The 21096-nt window shown below is 41.2% G+C and overlaps 1 protein-coding gene across 1 annotated transcript in view; it reads right to left on the bottom strand.

Annotated features, from left to right (window-relative positions):
• The window catches only part of SORCS3 (sortilin related VPS10 domain containing receptor 3), a 3021596-nt gene that overhangs the window by 388901 nt on the left and 2611599 nt on the right, over nucleotides 1–21096 (bottom strand). Inside the window, exon 17 of the mRNA XM_069611752.1 lies at nucleotides 19521–19634. Coding sequence (XP_069467853.1) covers nucleotides 19521–19634 — 114 coding nt within the window. The remainder of the gene's footprint in view (nucleotides 1–19520; nucleotides 19635–21096) is intronic.

The raw sequence follows: 21096 nt of genomic DNA, 5'->3' as shown, positions 1-21096 counted from the left end.
CACGGGTGCCGTTGTGTGCTCAGGTGGTCTCTGATGGCATGGATGTTGCAGGCTGGGCTCCTGCCCACCTGATGGTCTGCCTGTCTCTACTTTTGGTCCTTTACAACATATCCAGAACAGGACTGCAAGACCTGTCCTTGGCCTAAAGCCCACGGATCGTACCTCTTGAGCCCTGAAATCTCTTCATTAGCTCCCTGTGGCTACAAGGAACAAATTCAAGGCCCTTTGCATCATCCACAAGGCTTTCTGGTCCTGGGACCACACTACCTTCAACGTTCCCTTCCTGTACATTTTCCTTCTTGAGCTCTCCGCTCATCCACCTCCAACTCTCTGAGGGCCAGACGATTCTTCAAGCAGAGAGTGGGGGGAAGATCTCTTTCTTCGGCTGCGGCCTTCCTCTGGAACAGCCTACCTGCCTCTCTCAATCTTGAGCAGAACCACCTCTAGCTCCGGAAGCAACTCAAGACCTTCCTTTTTGCTTCAGCTTTCTCTCTTCCTCTCCCCTGCTGATGCCCATGACTTCTCTGTGCACTGGTCTCCTGTTCACCCACTGAACTCGGGCCTATGCTCCACCATGCCCAGTTGCCCACGCACTGCCTCCAGGCTCCCACAGCACGTAACGGTCGGTATCTGCAAACCTACAGTTCTTCTCTCTGCACTTATAAGCAACCCTCTGGCAGCACTTATTGAGTTACTTGCATTTCTCCCTTCTCCCTTTCCCCCAGCACTTCTCCGCTCCCTCGTCCCTGCACTTGCATGATCTAAATGACACAAGGCCTAGTAAGATTGTTGTTTTGTCCTCCTTCTGTTTCCCCTCCTTGTAATGTCACACCTAGAAACATTTGTGTACAGGCATGTTATAAATGAATGATCATATCATATCATAACAACAGTTTTATTTTAGTATAGTGTTTGTGAAACCATCCAATCCTGGTGCTTGTGAAGATTTTAATTTTGTTATCAGTAGTTCAATGTCATCCTTTTCAAAGTCAATCAATGATTTTCTAGCTGCTCCAAGATCCTCAGGAGTACCCACACTTGTGGGCTGAGCAAAAAGGAGTGTAACATGCATAGTCAAGGTCTCCTCTTAGACCACATTCGATAATACTGCTGGTTGAAAAATCATATAGTTACTCACCAAAGCCCATATATTTCTCGTATTGGATTTGCAGATTATCTTCAGCATATGCTTAACATTGACCTGTAGTCTTTGAGATTTAGAAGCTTTCAGACAATTTCTGTATTGCTGCTTTCTTTTTTTCATGAGTATCATACTTTGCTTAACTTCTAGTTTGTTTAGTATTCTCAAATCTGCTCAATAAATGTTCCTTGCATCTATCAGATCCTTATTATATGTACGTCATTTTACGACTTCTACAGTAGACCCTCTTCAGGATTTTTCCTTAAACTTAAAGTCTATAGAACACTCGCATATTCTAAGGGTTTGTTCTTCCGGAGAACCTGATTTTAATATGTCTCTGTAATGTACAATTGCTGTAGGGGATGGACCCATAAGTTTTTGCCTCCCCTGAGAAGTGGGCCGCCGAGTCCAAGTGATTACATGTTACCCTTACTAGGTGATGGTCACTGTTTTCCATCAAGAGAATTGATAATGTATCAATCAGATCTATTATATTCCACGAAACAAAACAGTAGTCCAAATAGGCTTTCTGTATGCCCCAAACCCATGTGCATCTGCCTGGCCTATCACCCTTCATTTGGCCACTGTGTATGTAGAAGCCCTCAGGCTGTTCAATTCTGAAATCAGGGAAGATGCTCTTACCTGCAGATCAGTGTGTGGGATCATTACTCGCTAATTATCAAGAAATTTTATATTTAGATCTCTGCAAGACTTAATATAAGCCTCCACTAATTTGATATATGAGTCATCAATCAATGAGATTACATATTTAACAAAGGATTCATCTCCAATATTAGCAAAGTTACAATATAGATTAAATAATACTTGTGTCTTAGCTGTGGTGCACATGGAATTTTGCCACTTAAGGGTCAACATGTGTATAAAGGGGTTAGGGTTTATCTTATTGATGATCGGATTCAGGGAAAACAAATATGTATCACATATTTTTTCCGCTCGAAGCCATGTCTCTTGAAAGCATAGGATTTCATATAGCTGAAGACCCAGGTCATCCCTGTTGAAAAGGTGGGTTAATCCTTTAGTATTCCACGAGCCCAGTTGGGTATTTTTCCTTGAAATGTTATTTATCATAGGGAGGGGCCAATGATTCGGCTATCCATGACCAATCTTGATTCTTATTTTGGCATCTGCCATTGTTCAATCCTCTGTCACTTTCCTGTCTTGAACATTTAAAGAATTAAGTGTTTCTTTTAACTTAATCAGAAGATTCTCTATAGACCTTGATCGTCCTGTATCCTTAAAGCTTATAGCCATAGGTGCAGTATGATCTTGATTGGACTTATTTTTATTACTTTTCAGCTGCGATGGCAGATGTGTAGATTGTCTGAACATGAGTTTGTTTTAGCAAAGCTTTTACTTCATTTGGTCAGCCTTTTCAATTATTTCAAAACCCAATGGTAGAAGATCAGGTCAGTTCAGTGTTTGTTTGTTTGTTTGTTTGTTTGTTTATTTATTGTGCGCACCGGACCCTGGGGTAGCAGGGCGCAAAAGAACAAGGAAATGTACAGCTTAGTTACAGACATTACAAGTTACAGGTTCCACGGCAGGCATGGTAGACATTTCTTACATTTACAAGGTAGGACAAGTGCAAGTGCAGATAGAGCGCACAATCAGCAGCTAAATAGTCAAATCTGTAGTGTCAGACAGAATAGCAAGTCAAAGCGGGCAATATGGCATGTCATTACGTATCAAGTGAGGTGCAATTGACATTTATGTCGCATTTTCAGTGAGCCATTTTATAGTGTTCTTTCTGAAATTGCTGAAAGTTTGGTCAGATCTAAGTGCATGAGGTAGGGCGTTCCATAATTGCACTGCCTTGACTGGGAAGCTGGTACCTCCAATAGTGACTAATTTAAATCTAGGCACTTGGAGGCAGTTAGGGCTGACTGTCCTTGTGAGCCTGGTGGGATATTTCCTGTTGAGGTGTTCTGACAGGTATCGGGGGGCTTTATTATTTAGGCATTTATGGATAAGGGAAGCAGCTTTGAGGTTGATTTTTTCATGGGTGGAGAGCCATTTGTGATTACGTCTTATTTCTGAAATGTGTGCACTTCTGGGGATACTTAGGGCCGCTCTGAGTGCGTTGTTTTGGAGCACTTGGATTCTATTGATGATGATGATTTGTTTGGTAGTCCCTATGTAAAGGGCGTTACAATAATCTAATTTTGATAAAATGAGGGCTCTAGCTAGGATAAGACAACTGTCATCTGAAAGGAATTGTTTCCCAGCTCGTAGTAGCTTGCATGTATAGGCTGTGGATGAGGCCAGTGAGTTCACCTGTTTGGTGAACGATAGTGTTGCATCAAGGTAAAAACCTAAGGTTTTTACTTCTCTGGCAACCTTGAACATGTTGCCATCAATGACAAAGGCTGCATATTTTTGGTTAAGTTTGGAGATGCAGGCTGCCGTGCCCAGGATGATGAGCTCTGTTTTGTCATCGTTCAGGCATAGACCGTGGTTGGCCATCCATGCCTGAATGATGCTGTAGACTCTGTTCACCAAAGCCAGATCCTCAGCGTAATCCCCGGTAAGTGGTAAGAGAATCTGGGTATCATCTGCATAGTTGGTATAGGTGATACCCAGATTATCAAGATCGTCGAAGAGTGGCTTTGTGAAGATGTTATAGAGTGTCGGCGAGACACAGGATCCCTGGGGCACTCCACAAGTGATTGGAATAGGGTCTGCTGCTGCTGCGGGGGAGAACACCCTCATGGTCCTGTCACTGAGAAATGACTGGATCCAGGCTATAGCCTCCCCTGAGAAGTGGGCCGCCGAGTCCAAGTGATTACATAAGACTCTGTGGTCCACCAAATCAAAGGCGGCTGAGAGGTCCAGAAGGAGAAGGAGAGCTATTTTGCCCTCGTTTCTGAGTGAGTCTATTTGGGCCTTTAGGTCAATAAGGGCAGTCTCTGTGCCGTGATGCGGCCGGAAACCGGATTGGCGGGTGCCAGGGAGATGGTTCATCTCAAGGAAGTTCTGGATTTGAGTGTACGCTACCTTATCTAATATTTTTAGTAAGAAGGGAACTGTGGTGATGGGTCTGTAGTTTGTGGGAATATTGGTATCTAATGTTTGTTTTTTTAGAAGGGGGAGAACCCAAGATTCCTTTAGATTGCGAGGGATGGTGCCTGTAGTGACGGAGGCATTAATAAGTTTTGTGATGAAGGGGGCTAGATCCCTAGCCGCGTCCTTGATCAGTTGTGTGGGGCATTGGTCACCTTTGCAGTTGGAAGGTTTAAGAGTCAGAATGGTCTTCTCTATCTGAATTACTGAAACCTTGGAGAAGCGGAATTGGGAAGATTCTGTGGGTTTAGGGGTGGAGGTTGCATTTAGCGGGGGTTGGGTAGGTAATGAGGCTTTCTTTAAGGCAATTTTGGTTTGGAGATTGGCCACTTTGTTGGTCAGTGCCAGTTGTATGTCTGTACACCAAGTTTTGTCTTTAATGGAATCATCTTGTACTGCGATGGGATTTTCCAATTCTTTTAGGATGGAGAATAGCTCCTTCATACTAGAGTTAGCTCGGGTGATCCTATTATTATAGGTTTCTTGTTTGGCCAGGATAATGTCTTTTTTGTATTGCAAAGAGACGTTTATTAGGTTAGTTTTGTTTTCAGCTGTAGGATGCTGGTTCCAAGCTGTTTCGCATTTTCTTTTCTGTAGTCTTAAGTTTTTTAGGTGGGGTGTAAACCAGGAGTTCAGATGCTTTTTTGGTTTGCTGTTCCTGAGTTTAAGCAGAGCAATTCTGTCAAGAGCAAGGGACATGGCCTTATTATATTCGTCCACTAGGGTGTCTGGATCAGTGTGGTCCAGAAGGGAATTAAGTTTAGGTAGGATGTGGGGCAGAATATTATCTGCTGTAATATTTTTCTTGTTTCTGGTGAGGGTGGGTGTGGCTAGCGTAGGTGTTGAGACTATAGGTCTTTTAGTGTTAAGGGTAAAGGAGATAAGGTGATGGTCTGACCATATTTGGCGGGTAATGGCTGTTATAACAGGGTTACAGTTGTGACTGGCAATCCAGTCGATAATTCTTCCCTTAGAGTGTGAAGGAGTATTCACCATTTGCGTGAAACCTAGTACTGACAGAGTATTGGCTACAGTAGTAGCATGGTGGTCGTTGATATCGTTGAAGCCTAAATTGAAGTCTCCCAGCACTAGTGTTTGGGAGGAATGTTTTAGCTTCTCAGAGATAACAGTGGTGATATCTTCAGTGAAGGTGCTGATGGGGCCAGGGGGTCTATAAAGGAGGTAGATATTTAAGGTTTGAGAGTTAGCTGTAGGTAGTTTGATAGCGAGAATCTCACAGGATTTAGGGAAGGGTGTGGAAATGATTCTCATGGAGAGATCAGATTTGGCGATGATCGCTATTCCTCCACCACGCGCGTCTGGTCTGTCGGCTCTGAGAATGGTATAGTTTTCTGGGACTGCCAGAGTGAGAGCCGGACCTGCTGCCTTGTGGAGCCAAGATTCTGTAATGGCAATGAAGTCAAGGTCATTATCTCGTATGACATCTGCTATGTCAGTAGCATGGGCGACTAATGATCTGTTTAAATGCAGAGTCACCAAATCAAAACAAGCCTCACAAACTGGACTATTTCTATGTTTTGTAGCAATTTCGTGCAATTTTTGAAGGCAGTCTAGGAGTATCATCACATTGTCTTTTTTTAAAGTTAGGCCATCTTTACAAGATAATAATCTCTCTACCACCACTGTTAATCTTGCTGTAGATGCCAAGCGAGTATTCCATGGTGCCTTTATCTCTGTGGTATGCCACTGCTTCGCTGGTCTCTCAATGGTATTAGTCATCTGTTGTGATCTATTTATCAGGGCTTGTCACTTCTGATCCAAGGTTTGAAAAGAGGTGCCTCCTCTTTCTTTAGAATTATCAAGAGAGATCTTTTTTTTAGATAATTCAAAGGACAGCCTGCTCTTATTATTCATGGGAGGGAGATCAGTATCACCATTTCATTATTCTGTATTTGATGAAATGTGAACTCTTTCCCCGTAGTCTAAAACCTCTTGACCAGGATGTGAAATGGAGTACAGTAACGCTGATGTACCTAGATCATATTGTTCCTCTGATTGATAGTCAGCCCGTCACTTATTTAAATACTCATATTGAGGGTTGCATTTATCCTTGGTGTTACTTAGCCTCACCCGGTTAATCTTTCCAAGGGGAAGGGGACCCAGACTATCCTTCGATGGCATCATCAAGTTCCTTAAGAAGGCCTGTGATCCATTAAATGTGGGCTTATTTATCACTTGGATATTTTTAGGCTTTTTCTTTTGTAACCCAGTAGATCCCTCAGCCCTCTGTTGGTGTTGCTTTAAATTTCCAAACACAGCGACACGTTTCGCAGTTCAAACTTTGACCCCAGATTGTGAATGTTTATCCACCTGTAAGCATCTCTTTGGGCTTCTCAGCTAATGACAGTTGGTTAGTTTTTACTGTATTCATTTTACAGCCCTGTCATTGTGCAGGAATATGGGACAATTTCTCCAATAGTAGGCCAAGTCCATTGTCCACAGGATATATACAAGAAGCCCCCACTTCTGACTCCTAATTGCTCACCTGGACATTATGATCTTGGGGAACCTATCTGCCGATCTCTGGGATTTTTTAGGTTTTTGTGGCATAATAGATTCCTCCAAAGGGACAAGCAATTCAGGTGATATTTTGTTGATTTTTTCAATGAGTTTCGAGGCACAGTAACTTTTCCTTGATTAGATCTCAGCCATTCCAAAGCCTCTAGATTTGTGACTATCATAATTTTTTTTATCTCACTCTTGGCCTCATGCCAAAACATAGAGCCTTCCTTAAGATTGAGCTGATAATTCTGACTCTTTGTCCAGCCTAAGATGTATAGCTGTTGCAAAGGACGACAGATATATTAGCTTGGTGTGCATCATGGCCAATAAGGTGGCTTTATCTTTTGGAGTGCCATTCATTGCTTCAAACAATTTCATGAAAGGTTTAAGTGATTGTCATTGCTGACATTATATTGGATTATAATTGCACCATTGTCACTCCTGATAGTTCTTGACTAACTACATGGCAAAGGTTCTCATTGTCTATGTCATTCCGTTGAGACTCTACTTATGCAGATAGTTTGTTTGTTTGTTTGTGAAGTTTGTGTGTTCTTTAGATCAGACCCCCTCTAAGAAGAGCTTCCAATTGTGGTTCTTTATAGAAAGTATTTTGTTGCCTGTTGACTACCCAGCCCAAAGGCTTAAAAGTTAACCCATCTTCTAATGCAGAACCTGATGTTAAAGTATGGGTACAATTTGTATTAGAACCTTGCTTACTTGATGCAGTCAGGTTCGAACAGATGAGGTTCATGGCATCTCTCTTTCTCCTTTGCGGAGCAATAGCTGTTTTAATCTCAGCTATATCCCGTGATAAGCAAGCTGCCAGAGATGTGTGCTGATTCATCAGCATATTTGCATCCATATTAAATTCATGAGGAGTACTTATCCAATTCCATGCTTGTGCTCAGATATTAAAGCACTTGTTTTCAGGTGAGTCAAGGCGGATATATATTTCTTCTAAGAAGGCACAATCATCCTCGGAATAGAATGATTAATTTGCTTCAGGAGTCATCAATTCTATAGGTAGTCCTGTCTGCTCTGGACGGTGCATTCATGCCATTGGACATAATCCCATTGGAAACAGACCCATTTTTCAGTGCAAGGAACAGTATTTGTAGCATTGGGGGGCGGGGCTCACCTCCAACATATTAACTGAGACTGGGCCTGGCCCCTCCTGAAGTTTCCCTGACACTGCATGCAAGGATCACTTGACGCCATGAACTTATTCAGGTTTTTTTTGATCCCCTAATAATTCAAGCTCCAGACTGACGACTCACTGATATGTAGAGCTCATCCAAACACCAACCGCTCATGCAAAACTCATGCTCCTCGCCCGCCAGACTGCTGCAGAGTGCTTGACTCTGCTATATTCTTTGTTGCTCCATGCTAGAAAGTGGTTTGAGAACAATCACTCCCCTTTTCTCATGGACAGTGTAGACAGACTGAAGGAACTGTGGAACTGCTGCAGACTGCTTGATTCTGCTTGACTTTTTGGAACTCTGTACTGGAAATGGGTATAAGAACAGTCACCCCCCTTTTCTCACAGACAGTGTAGCCAGACTATAGGAACTGTAGAACTGCTGCAGACTGCCTAACTATGCTAGACTCTGCAGATTGTAGACAGAGACCCTCCTCAATGTTCATACTCAAAGGGTTCTATTTTAAGTATTCAAATTCAATAAAACATATTCACTTCAGACCATGCTCTGCTTCCCAATGATATGCATTTAATTAGAGATTCACAAATAAGCCTTTAAACATAGGACGATAACTTAGTACAATTCCTTAGAGCATATATACTTACTTTGGTTCTTTCTCTCAGTTCAGACATGCAGGCAGAGATCACAAGCTGTCACCAGTTATTTCTATACCTTTTTGGGCATCTGTCTCAGGATATGACTCCCAAGTCTCTCTCATTCCGGGTACTTTTTCCTCCTCTGGGAACGTTTGTGCATTAGTCCCCCAAGATAAGGCTGTGGATGCAACTCAATTAATTCTCTCCCACAGAAATGCTGTCTGCAATCAATCCAGTTAGCACCCTATTGGTTGCCTTCTCTTCTCAAAGGGTGTGAGCTTAAACAGCTCACAAAGCCTGCATAACGAGTCCTGGGCTCACATCTATATCCAATTGGGTAAGCTATGTGATGTATTGCTTTTCCAGTAATGACAAAGCAATTGCAACATCCTATCTTTTGTCATTGGCTGCGCCTTGGTTGACAGGGTTGGCTGGGGCAGTACCTAATTTTGGGTTTCAATACCATGTATCTATAACACTACCCCTTTCATTTTCATGACTTAATTCAGATTTAAATACTGATATCAAATAATTAGGTGATATAGAAATGTGGGTTAACATGGTCTTAAATATGTTCAATTAATATATTCATATGTTTTTCACTCTGGCTTACTAAATGACATGTGTGTGGGCTTTTTAGCATGGAAGATTAGAGAACTGTGGATTTTGATCAATATAAAACCTGACATGAGGTCAAGTTTAATTTAAATTGTATAATTAAACTCATTCTGAACTAGCCAATGCATGTGGTTTTCTGATGCGAGTTTCAGAACAGGAGGTGTAGTAGGCTTTCATATGTAACGTTTTTGCTATTTAAAAAACACGTTCATTAGAATGATTTGCACAATTTACCTTTAAAGAATGAAGCCAATTATCTTCACTAGCTTCTATTTCCCAAAGTTCCTGAAGCCACAAACCAACCAACATCTGGACTATTTATGAGCGTGTTTGAAGATCATTTCTCTCACCCATCCCTTTAATGTATGGGATTGGGGTTTATCAATTGCCATTAATATGTTTTTCAGGGACATTCTTCTAGTGGGGTATTTTGTATCTCGCAAACAGCACCAACCTTTCAGGGCATTTTATACAATGGTCTCTGGTTCTTGAATGGCACCTGATGGATGGGGTGATCTATGCTGTCAGAAGTAATGGGTATTTGATTACTAGTGTAACTTTCCTGCCCAGATGATCATCTTTGGGAATGCCCTCAGGGCAAGCATGGAGCTCTGCCTGGTGCTCTTCTCTTACACAGGCTGATTGAGTTAAGGACACATTTATCAAGGCTTAAGAATCCTCACCACTGCCAGGCAAACCTGTAAAATCCTTACATTTGTAATGTTGATTTAAAAAAGAAATACAAGCATTATTTAGGCAAAACAGCCCTCAGTGCAGCATCTACATCCATGTGTAATACAAAAGTTCAAACATAGGACACGAGTCACTTGAAGTGACTAATTCCTACGTGACCTTTGGGCACAGCACATTTATACATGTGATTGCCTAATCCTGATATGAACTTGATGTTGCTTATGTCAAATGTTTTTAATATTTTGCCTTTTTCTTGCTTGATTTGTAAACTTTTAAGTTCCTATCTTCATGTATGTGAATTGTTTGCTGTAAATATATCATACTGCAACTTTCTCACTAAGGCACCATTTGTATGTTTTGTGTTGTGCCTCTTTCGCCAGCATTTTCTGAAAAGTTACATTTTAAATACTCAGAATGTTTAATATTCAAATTGTCAAAGCAGCCTTTGCCTTTTGCTGTTCAGAATATAGGCTACCCAACTTTTGTAACAATAACCTATTACACTTCGTGTATGTGTCGAAACTGCTAATTTCCCTAGATACATCTCTTACATGCCAAACTGGAGGTTTAAGAGTGTGATCTAAATAACCAAAAAATAATCAGGTGAGGAAATTGACAACTTATCCACTGAACTACACTTCGGTGGAGTGTACAGTAGGTCTAGTCTTTCCAAACATAAGTTAGGATCTTGCAAGATGATGGCCTGTTGAGTTAGCTTTTGGCTAGTCCTTACAGCTATTATAGTTCCAGATTCTAAGGGCTTTTACAATGTAGTAAAAAAAAAGGATGAAAACATTTGAAGGTTAGATTGTCACATTAAGAGAGCATAATACATTTGTCTGAATTCCGTCCATTTCTAAGCACTGTTACAATAGGTGTTATTATCATCTGATTTAACAGTATTCAGTGCATTCACTGCTAAATGTGAATGGCTGAATTAACCCTAGTCAGAGCAGGTTGAACACAGATCTCTGTTGCATCCACTAAACACACAGAGTTATCTTACGGCTAGGGTAACAAGTGGATACGCATTGCTTTCATGTTTTGTCAACATGGGAATTCATGAAAAAAAGGTGTAAATCCATTGTAACATGGACCCAACAAGGTCAAAATGTGTTGGTGGTCTGTGTGGCACCACACTGAGTGTACATGGCTGCAGACGAGGACTGATAGTTGGGCATCAGCCCTAAGGGAGCAATGGAGCCTCACATCACTTCAGGTGGTTGCTATCATCTGGCTCTCACTCCCCCAGCTCTGTTTCTGAGACTCTACCCTTTCCAACTCCCTGCAGAGCCTGATTAACTGCTCCGTATTAAGGCACCACTTTTAACTTGTACTACTTCAATGACATTGTCTGGATCTTGGAAGGAGTAGAAACATGTTACACTTTTTGGAGGAACTCATTCAGTCCTCAATGTATGCAGGGAAACCTGAGCCAAGATGAAATGGAGTCATGCATTCTTTGTCAGTCTGCTAACTGACAGCAGATTTCATGTGAGATTAATTTGAGTTAGGTTTGCAAGAATGAAAGCTACAAATAGTTACACCCAAGATGCTTCAATTTCCAAAAAACGCTGCTCATAATTTTAAATGATACATAATGTTATGGCAGCACTGCTACAGTTATCTTCTTGAACAATCCGAGAGCAAACTAATAGCAAATTAAGTTTGTCAATGAAGCTAAATAGACTCATATTTTGGAATATGTCAACAACACCATGTCAACAACAACAAATGCTAGGCAATTCTTCTCTGAACAAGAGTACTAACAGCATCCCCAGACACGTGTTTCAGTCTGGTTGGACCTCATCAGTAGGGAGGAGCTGTGTCTCTGCAACCAGACCGAAACACGTGTCTGGGGATGCCGTTGGTACTCTTGTTCAGAGGAGAATTGCCTAGCATTTTGGTGCTGCACTGCCCCAGGGCAGGACAAAGACTGATATGTTTGGGATATTTCTTCTCTGTGAAAGATAGTGAGCTAAAGACTCTGGGTAAGTCTCTTGTAACCAGGACTAATGTCTGGCAGAGAGACCCCCAGGACCCCCCTTGTCAATTTGCATATTTAAGTAACTTTGGATCTCACCCTAAATTACTAGGGGAATCCAGACGTGGACCCCTTGCTCACTATTCTTAGAGAGGCACAGCTCCTCCCTACTGATGAGGTCCAACCAGACCGAAACACGTGTCTGGGGATGCTGTTGGTACTCTTGTTCAGAGGAGAATTGCCTAGCATTTTGGTGCTGCACTGCCCCAGGGCAGGAAAAAGACTGATATGTTTGGGATATGTCTTCTCTGTGAAAGATAGTAAGCTAAAGACTCATGGTAAGTCTCTTGTAACCAGGACTAATGTCTGGCAGAGAGACTCCCAGGACCCCCATTGTCAATTTACAAACCATCATGAGCATGCACCCAACTGGACATCACAACCATTGGCTCTTTTCACAGACTCTCCTGCCACTTCCCTCTCTCCCCAATGGACACAGTTACCTTCCACCTCATCTATGGACCACCGAAGCCCAACACTCCCTTTATTGGAGACTTCATGGACATGGTCACCACCATGTCTCCCGCACATGACAATAACATGTGCCTCAGTGGCTTCAACATTCTTGACAACCCGGTAACCGGGTCCAGGAAAGTAGATCTCCGCTCCTACTCAACACTCTGAAACTCCCACTGCATACACAAGAACCAACACACAGAGCACAGAGAAGACAATATGCTTAGCCTCTCTGAGCATGCCTTGCCCACCCTCCATAACAGTTCTCTGATGCTTTTCAAAACATTCACCAAGAGAGACCTAACAGTCACCTTAGCATCTCTCATGACCACATGGTATGCAGAGACAACCACCCTGCCTCCATACTCCCTTCTGACCAAAACACTCACACCTTACATGGAGACATGTACAGGATGGTACAAAGCCAAAACGTATGTCACTGCCCATTTGGGAAATATGTGTTCATTATATAGTAAAGGGGAGTCAGACTTCCATAGGAACCGCTCAAAATTCTATTGTAAACTTTTAATTTGAGTAAAAGTTTTGACTGAAGTTTCAAAAGTGAGTAAGTACTCACGGGCCCCAACAGACTGCAAAGTTTCCTAAAGATGTGTTAAAAAACAAAAAGTTATTAAGAAGACAACAAATAAATATTTTTCAAAAGTGTGTCCTACTTTCCATTCATTTTCCATAGAAAAACAAGGTAACTTTTTGCCAAAGCACACATCTCAAACCGCTGGATGGATTTGGATCAGGTCCAAAACAACTTGGGCACAGAGCATTGACTCGCAATCCATGAGTGGTTTGACGTCATTCCATGCAGTAGTTTTAAAAATATTTGACAGAGAAGAGGGTGCACCTTTCCCAAAATTAGATAGCTATGTCTCTGGGATTTACCCAAAATCGGGAGTTTTTAGAAATTAAATTGCTGCCATCTTGTTTTTCTCTCAATGCGAGAGATAACTGCGCCTATAGCCAAGAATATGGGAAAATGAAATGGAGGAAATAAGCAATTTGCAGGTAAAAAAAACATGCAATTGCGATCAGGCTAGAGGTCGGGGTGTGGCTTGAAGGCACTAAGTGACATTTGGGAATTGGAGGGGGTCTAGGGACTGAGTTTGCAACATAAAGCTTTCTGTAGCCTCGGCCATAGCCTCAAATAGCCAACATCTCAAAGCAAACTGTGTCACAGAAACAGTGTGTGTTGTGGGAGGAAAGGGAGAGGACAGGGAGATGAAGAGGCCATCTGAGGTGTGGGAAGAGCTGGCACAGATAAGGGAAGCGCTTGGTAGGGAGAAAAGTGTTTCATTTTCGATATTAGTGGCTATACTCAGAGCTATAAATGACTACGGATAGGCGAGGATATGTGTTGTGCAGTACCCATGGTTACAGGTTTTGTAAAAGATATTCTTGCAGCTATAGTGACGTTGGGAGTGAAAAACCACTGGCCACCATGTCAAGTGGCATAATTGCTATCCAAGTATCCCACCCATGAAGTAACCCTTGCAGTAACCAGAACAGAACCTGCTTACCTTCATAGTGAGGAAGGGGCCAGCCTCCTCAGGCCATGTTGCCTGATAAATGAGCCAACATTATATGACCACTTAGAGAAATGAGCCATACCTTTCCTTGATTTGAAGCTAAACAGGGCCAGTCCCTGTTTTTTAATCGTGATACTATCAGTGCTTGAACGTTTTGCAATCACAGACAAATGTTTGCCTTTTGCTAAATTGCATTCTGGTATGCGCAGTGTCCCCTACAATAATTAAAGAAATATACATATTTTTACAGCAAAAGTGGGTTCCACATCCCGGCAGTAACTGCAACAAAGTCTGCTTATCTTTAAAGCAAGGAAGGGGTCAGCCCCCTAAGGCCATGCTGCCTAATAAATGAACCCACCTTACAAGACCACTAGAGAAACATGGCCAATGGGGCTGGATCCTTCCTAGATTTGAAACTAAGCAGGGTCTTTCCCAGTTACTGCATGTATGGGAGATACTCCACAGGCCCGAATGCTGTGTGTTTTCTTTTAAATATCTCATAACACACAGCATTTGCATTTATATATATATATATATATATATATATATATATATATATATATATATATATATATATATATATATTAAACTGTGCTACTGTCTGTCATTGAAAGAGTTGCTCTCAGAACCCATTTTTTGGGGATTTTGCTGAATTGCATTCTGGTATTTGTAGTCTCATAGTCAAGATGGTGGGAATAAAGCCACAATTTTACTAACATAGTGTAGAGGTGGAGCCAAGTCCCCCTACTCAAAGCTCCACCCCCATGCTGCCTATATGTTGGGAGCCAGAGCGTGAGACACGTGCAGTAGCAGTAAAGGTGCCTATACTGAAATGAATCATGGAAATAAGGTACCCATTAAGGGAACCATATATGCACTCATGACAATATGATCACCATTTGAATGAAATCCCAGAGGAAGTGTGAAAAATGAGCAAAAGATGCCGTGCAAAAAAGAGCTGACTCATCTAGAAAAGAGGCAAGCGGCTGAAGAACGTAGACATTCTATAGGATCTAAGGAGGAGGTGTTAAAGATGAAGATGCTCAAACTACAGAAGAGATGAAGAAAATGAAAACCCATTTCACAATTGTACAGATGCAGTAACGCAAGTAGACAAAGTATTCTTAAGGCTGGCTACATAGTAAATGGATTTCGGCGATGAGCCAATGTATGCTCAAAGGAATATATGGAATATGGATATTACACAACACAATCTCAAAGAGTCTGGACCCAGTGAACAGAAAGGCTTCTTCAGTGTGGCACAGTGGGAAGACAACTTAATGGCAGAGATGAATTCAAGAAAGGCTTGGCTGGCCCAGCGCCAAGAAGTCAAGGCCACTGTGAGCCTGATTGTTCATGCAGTAGCTACAACACATGTGAAAAGAACAAACTCATGTCTGAGGTGAGGTGCAAGAACATTGAAGAAGTCAGAGGGTCATCATTTAATACTATTTTAAAATACAGAAACACTCTGAAACATGGTCTACAGTCACATGGTCGGATGAAAATAGATACTGGATTGTGCTGCAATGAAACCAAGAGACAAAGTATGCCTATTCTCCCTTTTATTCTAAGTCAGAAAGGAACATTTGCATGGCCATGATCAAAGGACTAATTGACTGGCAGATGGCAAGAGTGATGATAGATGGCAGGCTAATTACATGGAAAGCTATGGTCAAGGCCAGCTCACCATCACTTGGGTGCCCGCCTGTGTGCCGCTAGCGTATATGGAATATTACAGAGGGGTACAAGCGTGCCAAGCAATTATAAAGGCCACAAAATATAGTTTGCATAACCAATGGGATGTTGTGTATTTGATGACGTTCGTAGTGACTTGCACTACAAGAGGGTATAGTTGCCCACCTGATGTTAGAGACCATATCACTTCCCTGACAAGTGTAGAACGTATACCTAGATATTCCCTCTAACCAATCACTTTCACACGAAGGTTTTTGTAGTTTGCCATGTAGATTGATGTCAATGATGACGAGTTTTTACAATAAAAGTTGTGTTTTTTATTAAACTCGCTGAGTGAGAAGATCGAGCGTTTGTTCGTTGATGTTCGTTATACTTCCTGTTTTAGACAATTGCAAATAAAACAGACTTACTTTGCCAACTTCCTGAGTCAGTCTGATTATTGATGTTTGAGTATATTCTGCATCCCCATCTAGCCCAAATTATTGCTACCTCATCTTAAAGGGCTTGTGTCGGGGACACAAGTTCAATAGTTCTATAAGGATTTATATATTTGAGTGACACTATGGAATGTGTACTTTTCAAGTTAGCTTTTTAAAGCAGAGTATTGTTGGAAGCCAGGCATGGGGGTGAGGAGAGGAAATGATTAGAGGGCAAGTAATTCATAAGTATTTGCCCACGATGTGGCAAGCGAGTTTGCAATCCTGGACACTGGTGCAGTTATTGTCCCCTTATTGTGGCTGCTTTTCAGGGGACAAGTAAAGGACACATGTTGGTGGACAGCGTAACTCTTTTTCAGAGGGCGGACGCAACCCTTTGGGTTTTTTGAGGTTGGCAAGCATGCTCAAATATTTGGATGCCAGGATTTTACTCAGGTTGACATGTTCCCAGTGCAGATGCTTACCCACAATACCACAAGCACTTTTTTTCGTATTGGGATTTTGTTTTCCGTGTAATATTTCACTACAGACTGCTGGGTTTGAAAGGTGTGCATGGTTTATACTTTGCCAGCATATTATTTGGAAGATTTCCTCTTTCAGGATATTTTTCTGATGTTCATTACTTTTTCCCAATGCTCTTTTGTTTTGCACACTTTCGTCTAAGGAGAAGGTCAATTGAACTACATTTGTATATTTCACTTTAAAATATATGGTCACTTACCATGCGTATGTTCATGGGTGTCAGATATTGATTTTCTCTATAGGGGCAAAAGTACCTGGGCATATGTTATTCTTGCAGCTGGTCATTTTTAACCCTTTCCCATGTTGCTTACATGCAGTTAGTTGGGGTAGTGTGATGTATCACAACCTTTGCCAAGAGACCAGCCATAAAACAAGGGGGCTTTTAGCATGCTGCTTAACCACAGTGTGTGATCCTTGATAAATAATGTAATCTCACTGCCCATTGACTAAAAACATTATGAGTTCTCAAAGACTGCAATCTTTTATACATAATAAAAAAATAGATACATAACACATGGCATCCACATTATTTATTTTTTTACAACCATGCTACTGTAAATCTTTGACAATTTTGTACTCAGAGACCATTGTCTTGCCTTTTGCTGAATTGCATTCTGGTATTTGTAGTCTGACAGTCAAGAGAGGGATGGGTAATGCCACAATTGTACACTGTTTGCCTAACATAGTTCAATAATTACTTATATATTTGATACTATGGAATGTGTAATTTTCAAGTAATCTTAATGACGTAGAGTATTGTTGAAAGTCAGCCAGAGGGTGAGGAGGGGAAATGATGAGAGGCAAGTAAGTCATGAGTATTTGCCCACGATGTTGCAAGAAAGTTTGTAATCCTGGACACTGGTGCAGTTAATCTCCGCTGATTGTAGATACTTTTCAGGGCACCAGTAAAGGACACATGTCGGTTTACACCTTTTTCTTTTGTAACAGACTTGCCAATCCTCTGATTTGATCCTAGTGCTTCTACCATGTGAAGTTTTTATTTGTGTTAGGGTGGTCAGTAAGGGTTCCAGTGGGAAAGAGGGGTTCACATTGTGCGGGCCAAACTGGTGATTGGGGGAAACTGTACAGTTGGCGCGATGTTACAATTTTACATGCATCTAGCATAGTTAATTTGAATGGAATGTGTGTAACGTTTAGTGTTACTTTGTGTTTCAGTTGATACATTTAGATTTGCACACATGCAGAAAGATACATATCAACACTGCTGATGAAATAGAAACATGCTATAAGTATGGTTTGCCACATAGTGCCTATAAACTGGGCTATGATGATGTTCATAGTACACATGTGAGCAAGGTGATTCGCAATGAAGAAACCACTGTGAAGAGGATGCAGTAGTTTTAAACATGCTTGCACCAAAATACATCTTAAGGGATTTATGCTTCGGACAATTGGGGGTATAAGGAGAATGCACACATGTTTATGTTGTGTGCTTTTTCATAGTGTGGCCAGGCCCTGCAGCCAGGGGTTGCAAAGTGAACTCTGTGCGACTGGGAACATTGGTTTGGCAAAGATTGAAGGCTGCACCAATATCAGATGGTCATCCACAGGCAGGCCCAGGGTGTTTATTGATAAGTACTATTGTGATGAGGCGATGCAATTATTTTAAGTGCATGTGAACTTGTTATGTATTGTCAAGCGGAAACTGGCCATCTGTTCATGGCTGAGTAATAAACCTCGGGTGAAGGGACACATAAGGGCAGAGTTGACCAATACTTTATGGTTTTCAATTATTTTCTCTAGTTCTGTCCAGAGGTCATGCATGTTTAATTGATAGTCATTTAGAAGAAAGGTGGAACAAGGATGCCAGCAAGTCTAGGCAGGTGGGATAGTTATCTCCAGTTCAAAGGGAACTTGTTATTACTCCCCCTCCTCATATGGTTAAAATCGTCCTTGTAAACCATGTGTATAACATCCAGGCTGAGATATCAGAGCAGCTGGAACTTGTAATGAATTATGTTTGTATTTGAATGTGTAACTATGTGATGATGTCATGCGCTATCACAGGAGATATCAGGAAAAGGGTGTGTTATGTATATGATCTGATGATGAAAGCTAGATAAATTTGACCAATGAGAACGTGGGAATTAGAGAAGATTGAAATTCTTCTATATAGGTTTGACAAATCATGTGCGGGGATGACTTGTAACAAAATACCTGGAAGTGTTTTTACTGTTAAAACATGTATTAAAAGTGTCAAGTGGTTCAGGGAGACTCGGGTTAGTTTGACTCTACAGCATCCTCTTGCCCTACCTGACTGCTAGTACAATAAACTTGCTTTACAGACAAATGTGCACTCGCTTCTTAAGTGGTGGGCCTGCTTTGAGTTAAGGGGATCACAGGTCCACCCGCACACTTGTTTGACTTCTGCACTAATGAATCACCCTGTATTGAATGCTCAGTAGGTTAGTGTCATTCAACCTCCTCCTTACATTTCAACCCAGAGGGCAGAGTGGAGTTTAAATATAGGTGGAGATCTTTGCAAATAGTACTGTTATTCTGTGTTGTATTTAAATATGTGCATAGCCTCTATCTTTAATAATGTTTAGTTGTCCTTCATCAAAGAAATTAAGCATGGTTGTAATGAAATTAGATAACAAGCAGAATGCATAGATGTGATGGGAGCTTACAGATGCATCAATTGTACATTGGACAGGTAAAGACATGTAAAATATATTTTCCAAAGTGATATCAATCTGAGGAAGATGAATTGGCCTTCTCACAAATCATATGCAGTGGTACTGCTTCATTTTTATGATTTTAATGCAGTTTGTTTGAGACGTGTGGTAAACGCTGCACACCTTTTGATAACATTAATAAAACAAACATCAGAAATTAGTATATGTTTGTCATCATTCGTAATTGTGACATTTGAATAAAAATCACGTGTGAAGCGAGTTCACTCAAATTGTCATTCCAAAGTGATGTACCTAGTGAGGACTTTTCTTACCCAGTGCTTTTTAAGAAGCTCTGTCCTTGGCTGCAGTCTTTGGAAATTGTGCTGGGGTTGAACCAGAACGCTGGGCTGCATTGGTTACTGCCATGCCTCTCATATCCGTAGTCACTGAGATTTAAGTAAAACACAGAAGGAGCAGTGCATTAATACATGTATTTATTTATTTTATTGGGCATTTGTGAGGCACTTATACTTCAAGAAAATTGTGTTCCAAAGCGCTGTGAGGAAAGTTTGTCTCAGAAATCTGGAATTTCTCATAATAGGAACCACACTGTTTTCAATTCAGCTTAGAGACAGACCTTACAGCACCACAGGCAAAGTCCCCTCATCTCCTCACATGCTGACTCTGCAGTAGCAGGGCTTATCCCTAAAGGCCCAGACCCATTGGTACACACAAATTGGCTTGTTGGGTATATTTCCACCTTGCTGTTACCTGAAGAGTGTTGCTTTAAAAAAAAAATATATATATTTTTGAAAGTTGTTTTCACCTTTTCTGTCCCAAATGAAGACGTATCCAATTGTTTTCTATAAGCAACAAACCAGAGTGCGTACAAAACGATTGATGTAGTAGACAGAATAATTCCTTGAGCTATCTTTCTGGGATGGAGAATTTGTTCATGTATGGTACAAGCGTAAAACCCCAATCTCAAGATAGAGTCACCCTGATTTCCCTCTGCTAAGGGAGGAGGGATGCCTACTTTTACATGGGGTAAGCTAAGACATTCTATTCCAGAACAAGTAGGTTTCCTGGGCCGATAACAGGTACCTGTACACCATGCCCAAACCCACAAACTAATTTGTGGATTCTTTCAAATGTCTCTAATGCTTACATTGACCAAATATGCAGACATCTGAGTATTGTTTCATAAAAAAACAATAACACATTTGATTGGGTTACCATATTGAAAAAATAAATGTATAATAACACTTTGGGCATTTAGTCCCACGCTGACTGTCATTGTCAAATTCCCTAACGGCGTCCCAATCACCGACTGATATGTGTCAAAAAGATTCACTCATTTAATTGAATAAAAACATGTCAACACAGGTTTTTTGGACACACTAATCCAGGGTCCACCCTTCCTAAGTGTCCCCAAAGCATCAATACACAGCCTTCGTCAGTACAAAGGCATCACTAAAATGCACACTTGTCTTCAGAAAGCAACACTGAATGAAGATACATTAGTTTTACATGTTCAAGTATTCATCTTGAATATATGTTACAGGTGCATGACAGGCCTTTATACAATCAAATTCCCCAAGACTTTCTGATTTATTTATTTTATCCGTTTTACTGCTGCAGCTAAGTCAACAGCACTAGACATATTATTTAAATGGGGTGGGGGCTGGTGGTTGAGAAGAATCTATTTCATTGCATGTGGCAATGCTCAGCCATCTCTTATATGTTTTCTCAAATCACCCATTGTCGGGAGAAACAGGGAGTCAAAGAGGCCATCATGGGTTTTCTGAGCATTGCAGTGCCATGTCACGCCCCCGGGTCATAACATATTATTATATATTTGTTTCTCTATTATGGAATATGTCATTATGAACCTAGTCTATGTTATAG

The sequence above is a fragment of the Ambystoma mexicanum genome, chromosome 8 (genome assembly GCF_040938575.1).
Source record: "Ambystoma mexicanum isolate Mex_15411 chromosome 8, UKY_AmexF1_1, whole genome shotgun sequence".
NCBI classification, from domain to species: domain Eukaryota; kingdom Metazoa; phylum Chordata; class Amphibia; order Caudata; family Ambystomatidae; genus Ambystoma; species Ambystoma mexicanum.
Note: the sequence above shows the minus strand (reverse complement) of the source record. Positions and strands in the feature narration are given on the sequence as shown.